Below are 7238 nucleotides of genomic sequence, written 5' to 3'. Positions count from 1 at the left end.
GGGGATGCTGCTACCTGAGGTGTCCATAAAGTCACAGCATTTTCCAGTGCTGAAAGACCTGAAAGATCACAGTGCTTATATTTCAACTGTGAAAGGTTAAGTAGTTTCCTCAAATCTACAACACTAAATTATATTTAATTAGGGGCCAGATTAAAGGTCTCCTGTTTGCAATAATGTTCCCTTCATCCTTTTTTACTCTCACACACTTTCACATACACACTTGTCCAAACAGTTCTGTCTTCAAGTGAAAACTGGATGCTCCTACAGAATGCACAAACGGAGCTGGTTTATAATTGGAGCCCAATTAAAGTGTCTCATATGCAACTGGATCAAACCTTTAAATAACTTAATTAAAACAATTGTTTAATGAAGGAAGTTCTGTTTCAGAAGAGGACCTTAATAATGAATTTCTGACCAGCAACTGATGATGCTATTCAGCTCTGATGATGATTATTCTCTAACATGGGATTACCCAATACTCGAATAAAGAAACGAGTAATTGGTTCCTATGATTTGGGGGGTGGGTGGAGGAGGTTCTTAATTCTGTGTGAGACTTGTCTGCTCCTTTAACACTTGGTCCTCTCCTGTTCTCCAATTGGTGTGCCTGTGGTTCCCTGAGGCACTTGCATGGCAGCTCTGACAGTGATACTAATGGTGCTGAGCCTTCCTCTGGCTATGGCTAGGGACACCCGCTGTAAGTTTACACAGTGGGTACTTACCTATGATAGGATAGGGGAAAAAAGGAAATTAATTCTTTGTCACAGTGTACTGGCTATGTCCCTTAAGAAATTGTGACAGTTTATTCAGGGAACACTCATCTTTATTATATGAATCCCATATTATTTCCACCACAAAAGGAGCTGATACAAGAGACCTGCATAAATGGCCTCCATATAAATCATTTCTTCTCAAATTTTTTTCAGTAAAACCTCTGCAGTTTTGTATCACATTTCACATTTAGAAATATGAATGTGACTCAGCCTATAATCCCGCGCTTTGGGAGGCTGAGGTGAGTGGATTCCCTGAGCCCACGGGTTCAAGACCTGCCTGGGCAACTTGTCGAGACCTTGTCTTTACAATAAATAAAAAATTAGATGGGCATGGTAGTGCGCACCTGTAGTTCTGGCTACTTGGAAGACTGAGACAGAAGGATCGCAGGAGCCCAGCAGGTCGAGGCTGAGGTGGCCGGGAGCGTGCCACTGGACTCCAGTCTGGGCGACAGAGTGAGACTCCAACTCAAAAAAAAAAAAGAAAGAAAAGAAATATGAATGTTAAGCTACTTCCCCAAACAACATTGTCTTTTATTATGTTGATTTATGCCATAGAAAAGAAGGTTTCTCTGAAATTTAGTGGGGAGTCAAAAGACATTCGAAGAGTCTCTCCTGGAATATCCTGTGCTATGTCTTCAATAGCATCTGTCATTTGGGTGCTTCTCCCTAGAATATGAAGACGTGCCAAGTGGTTTCCCACATTATCTTCTTTCTTTTCTCTCTGGAATCCAATGTTTATGAAGCCTGCATCCCTGTACTAGAGATTCTCCGACCGAGTTTGTGTCATTGTTCACTCTTTTCCCCAGGAAAAGCATTCTGAAGCGGAAGCAGGTATCTTTAGTACTTAGAATGACCCTGTAAGTAATAAGCATTTATGGGGTGTTCTTTGGTGCCTAAAAGATCTTAAGCCATCCTCTGAAAACTTGACACAGGTTCATGTTCATTATGAATTTATTTTGAACCTTTGTCTACTGGTTTCTCCATACATTCTACATTCCCTGGCTAGAGCCCACAAGAAGGGATTCAACTATTGTAGGATAAATTAGATGAAATTCTATTTTTATTAGTCAAAAGTAGTGAAATATCAGCAATCTTATGACTCAAACTATATACCCCGAATGAGGTTACAAGACTAGTAAATGTCGTTTACATCCGTAGGGCTGAAAGTCAAAAAGTGACTCAAGGGAATTGTGGTCATGTCCCAAATTTGATAGGTTAACTCATAATCACCTCTGTTTTCCTTAATAAGCTATGTCTGCTTACCTCTCTCTCCAGTTTCTCTTTATTTTTTCCCCAGCTATTTTGTCAGAATGTCTGAAAATTTCTGAAGCTTGCACAAACCATCAGTGCTATGACAGCCATCAAAATAAAAAAAATCTTAATAAAAAAATTTCCCCTTTCTTAAAATCACCATTTCCTTACCAGTGAATCTTTCTTCTCACTGGAAGGAAGTGAAAGACAAAGTTTCCTATATCTCTCACAAGGAGTGGAATGGATAGAGTGTGTCATCATAATAAAAGAGCTTGAGCCCTTTTTTGAACTCCAGGAACCCCAGAGTGATCAGTTACCAGAACCCTTGCTTCTTCATTTAGACCCTAAATATTTTTCTGAGCAACTATTGTGTATTGGACTTTGTTCAAGGATCAGAAAATTCTATTTGAATAAGATAGAAAAAGTTCCTACTCTTACTTAAATTAATAGTGGAGAATGTTTATTAATAACCCAATAGACTTTTGACAAAAAGGAAATTTTATAGAGCAATCATTACCCTGAAAAAGACATCAAGGTGATAGGATAGAGATAGCTGGATTCTCCCAACTTCAGTTCAAGTGGTTAGGGAGGACTTCTTGAGAATATGACATTAAGTTGAGACAAAAATAAGAAGACAGCCATGTGGTCTAAGGAACAGGTGTGCAAGAGAGATGAGAGATAGAACAAGGGAAAGTCCATGGTGTGGGGAAATGTGTTCTGTTTTGAAGGGACAGAAAGAAGGCTAGAAGGGCTGAAGGGCAGTGAGCAAGGAATGAAGTGGCATCAGATAATGTAGGATGGAGAGGAATTAGGAGCCTCCTCATATTAGGCCCTGATGACCATTGTAAGACATTTGAATTTGACTTAAACAGCTGTGGGAATCTACTGGAAGGTTGCAAGGAGAGTCCATTTATCTTCCATTTTAAAAAGTAATTCTAGTTGCTATTTGGAGATTGGGTTGTTGGAGTTCACAAGTGGTGGCAGGGAGACCACTTAGGAGCACAGCAAAAATCTCCAGGACAGACAGGCTCATGGCTTCATTCAGTGCAGTAGTGATAAAGACAGTGATAAAGATGAGTCAACATATTTGAAATATTCTTTTGAATAACAAGTTAATGAATTAAAAATATGCAGGGTAGAAATCCAAGTTTATTCTTGTGGATATTGTATTTAGAAATAGGTGGGTGGTGGTGTCAGTTTATTGAAACAGGATAGACTGTGAGAGAAAATTATAAGAAATGGGTGGGTAAAATAAAGGTTTTGTCTAAGGTTTTGTTTGTTTTTGACATCTCCATGGAGAGACTGGAGTTCAGTGTGAGGGCAGGGCTAGAGTTATTAATGTTGGTATAATTGACACATGAACAGTGATAAATTCCAGTTAAGTGGAAAAAGTTATATAGGAGATAGATTACACTTGGAAAAAAGGAAGATGGACAAGGGACAGCAAAGGGGACTGAGAAGGAGTCCATTGATGTTGGAGAAAAATCAAGAGAAAATAATGTGTAGAAAGTAGGAAAACAGATTTTTTTCAAGGCTGGGAAGTGGTCAGTCATGGGAGCACCACTAAGAGGTGGGTGAAGTGAGAATGTGACAGAGAAGTTATCACTGGCTTTGATGGACTTGACATTTCCAGTTAGTGGAATATCCAGGATGGAAACCGAATTGGACCATTTGAAGAGTGAGAAGAAGAAGCCAGAATTACGGTTGAGTCTTTTGAGTAGGAGACTTCAGGGAAGGCCTGTGTTCTGGGATCAGGGAGCCAGCTGAATTTAAGAGAAAATAATAAAGAGGCTTAAAAGAAGCAGGAGGACCTGTGAATCAGAGAGAGAGATGATCAATCATTAACAAGAAAGCCTTAGAGGGCCTTTGTACACAGTTGTGACGGTTATGTAAACAGGTCATTAATTCACACAGACAATATTTATTATTGACTTAGAATACACTAGTTATTAGCCAAAGTGATGAAAATGGAGCAATAAACAAAACACATTTGGCGTCTGTCAGCGTGGAGCATTGTAACATTTTGCTTTGACTATTATGTACCATGCCTATACATATCAGAATGTAATTTCAATAACTATCCTATTTTATCTGTGGTATTTAAAATCATACACATTCAAGGAATTTAAAATTCAGAAGGTGTAAATAACTTACCCTGTGTCACAAAGTTAGTTCCAGAAATTCGATTGCAGTTTAAATCTGAGTATATAGAAAGCCTTTCTTTTCTATGTCAGCATATCCCATTTCAGTGAGATTTAGGTATGTTGCATTATTACACTTAAACCAATGATTCTGTCCTAATGTGTTCAAAAAGATAATTAGTGATCCAGTTAATGGAACACAATCACCAAATGATGATGAAAATATTGTTTGCTTTAGGAGTTAAAGAACAGAAAGTTAATGTGAGTTCGAATTTACAGGGATTATGAAAATTAAAATGGTAATATATTTTAGTGTTTATTATGTGATCTGCACTAAGAAGAGTTAGTACTTAATTTTACACTAAACAATAATCTTGTGAGGAATAAACTATTATTACCCCATTTTGGTAAATAAAAAAGGCTCATTGTTGTTACAAATTGATCCAGGTAGGAGAGGTCATGTTTTAATAAGATTTTCTTATTCTAGAGCCTGAGATTTGAAACATTATTAGTGAATAGTGATATATTGAGTTTAAATTATTAATAGAATTTCTGATGTTCATGTGTACCAGAGTGTGTCTTGGGGCGAGCAAGGAATGCCAGAGCTACTAGTTCCAATATATTGAAGAAAATTTAATTCGCTTTGTACTTGTTTCTTGAAAAGTTTGATATGTGCTGGCTAGCCCCGGCATGTGTTGAAGAACTCAAAGAAGAATTAAATCCTCTCTTCTTTTTGAGATTTATTAGAAATTGTGCTAAGGTTGCCAGTAAAATAAGGATGTCCAGCTAAATCTGAATTTTCAGGTAAACAATAATTTGTTTGAAATCCAAATTTTACTGGTATTTTTATTCACTAAGCCTGGCAACCCTAAGTTCGGCACATGAGAATGAACTATGGAGTGAAGCATGCAAGTTACAAATATAGTGACTTCACACCTTTTTAGTTTTTAACTTTCTTATCTGTGAAATTGGTAGCTAGGGAATTTGTGAGCAATAAGATAGACTTTGTCTGATCCAGAGTGCTCTCCTCTCTGATATCATTTCTAAAGGGAAACAGGAACTCTGTGATGGTCTCTGCTCAAAGTCTGAGGACCTGGTTATTTTTTGTAAACTGTCTATATGAAATGTCATCTTAGTTTCTCCTCTCCTAAGAACTTGACTACAGAAATGAGAGTTCTCCCTGGTAATTTGATGCCTACTTGTACTGTTGTGAGTGGGAGAGTAAAAGTTAGAAAATGAATTGGTAAAAGGTTCAATCCATCAACAAGAAATATTCATCCTAAACATATATGCACCCAACATAGGAAAAAAAAGAAAATGAATTAGTTAGTGACTTGGCAGGAATAAAATGCCCTTGACTGTAGTTTACTCCTATAGAAAATATTGGACCAATGGCAGATAAATTATGAAGGAATATGATGTGAAAGATAAATTATATGCTGTAGTGATTGATTGGCAATGTAAAGAAATCAGTAAGTCTTGGTTCTGAGCAAATTTATTTGCTGTAAAAATAAATTAGACCAGATTCCTGAAAAAACATAAGGTATATGTAAGGTCATGATTTTCAAGAGATATAATATAGTCAAATTTATACATGTAATTCTCAGCTGCTCCATAATTACTAGTAGCTTTTTCACCACAGATTCTTCAGATGATTTACACACCAGTGGTTCTCACCTAGGGATAATTTCCCATCACATCCTCACTCTCTTCTCTCCCATCACCCCCTGAGGAACATTTGGCAATGTTTGAAGTCATTTTTGGTTATCACACCAGGGTTTTCTTCTGAGAACTAAGGCTTACAAGGACACTGGTAGCAACCAACACCTCCCCAACAGAGAAATATCTGTTTCAAAATGTCAATATTTCTGAGGATGATAGTATTGCTGCTTGTAAAAATTCTAGACTCACACTTTTCATACATGCTTCTGAATTCAGTAATTCATGGTTTATTTTTGCTGATCCCATTGCAAAAAAAAAAAAAAAAAAGAGAAGAAAGAAAGAAAAAAAGACATGGGTTTTGTATAAATTCACCACTTTCTTGTTGAATTCACTCAATCAATTCAAGTACAAATTTTCATTTTAATTTTTTTCCTTATGTAGTATTTTTCTAAATTTTCATGAGTTATTGGTCATCATTATCTCTACTAACTTTCAACAACCTGTCACTATAAATCATAGTGGTGACTACCACATTTTTAATAAAATGCCTCAGATTTCTGCAGTAATTCTATATTCTGTACTACTGATAGTGTAAGATGCTTCTATGTATTCTTCCTACTTTTAACCACAGGGTTAAAACCACATGGATTATCTACCAGGTTAACCACATGTCCTAGGCATTACACCCACTTATTAATGAATCTCAGATACTGCCCTGACCCTTTAACTCTTTTTGACTTTTGCATATCATATATACATACACATATATACATTATGTGATATATGTATATGTACGCATGTATACATATATTTATGTTTATATATATTGAAACTACAGGAACCGTTTTGAAAATAGGAGCTCCGAGACACTTTAGAATCTTTACCTTACCAAGTCACATTTGCCTAGCTTAAAAAAAAAAAGAAAGAAAAGAATGAAAAAAGAGAATCTCTGAACTTTCTGGATTTAAAAATGTTAAAAGTGGTTTGTGAATCTATATTGGCATCAGGGTTTTAACTTCCTTAAAACTCTTCAAAAGATTCCCATTGCATGCAGTATAGATTAAAAATCCCAACACCAACCAGAAGACTTTTAAGTACATTATTTCTTGTGATTTCTCCAGTCTAATCTTTTCTTCTCTTCCCCTAACTTTGTGCTTCAGTGAACTTGCCTCCGGTTTCCTGAGAAGTTCATCAGTTCTTTCAGGCATTTGCACGTGGTATTACCTTTACTGGAAATGTGTCTTCCCGTTTGTCCAAACATATACACACTTCATTCTGATGCTGGCTGAACCAAATGAACCCATCGCATCACATCTTAACTCTTTATTTATTTATTTATTTATTTATTTATTTATTTATTTATTTATTTGAGTTGGAGTCTCACTCTATCACCCAGACTGGAGTGTAGTGGCTG

At 36.5% G+C, this 7238-nt stretch overlaps 1 protein-coding gene across 1 annotated transcript in view; it reads left to right on the top strand.

The window, feature by feature from the left end:
• The first annotated feature begins 549 nt into the window (after positions 1–549).
• The window catches only part of LOC103267365 (HLA class II histocompatibility antigen, DRB1-1 beta chain-like), a 19100-nt gene continuing 12411 nt past the window's right edge, over positions 550–7238 (top strand). Inside the window, exon 1 of the mRNA XM_008064968.1 lies at positions 550–711. Within this exon, the coding sequence (XP_008063159.1) occupies positions 628–711 (84 nt within the window). The 5' untranslated portion in view covers positions 550–627. The remainder of the gene's footprint in view (positions 712–7238) is intronic.

Source organism: Carlito syrichta, unplaced genomic scaffold (assembly GCF_000164805.1).
Source record: "Carlito syrichta isolate Samal-C Ts95f unplaced genomic scaffold, Tarsius_syrichta-2.0.1 Scaffold308116, whole genome shotgun sequence".
NCBI classification, from domain to species: Eukaryota; Metazoa; Chordata; class Mammalia; order Primates; family Tarsiidae; genus Carlito; species Carlito syrichta.
The sequence above is the reverse complement of the archived record's forward strand: the minus strand, read 5'-3'. Positions and strand labels throughout refer to the sequence as shown.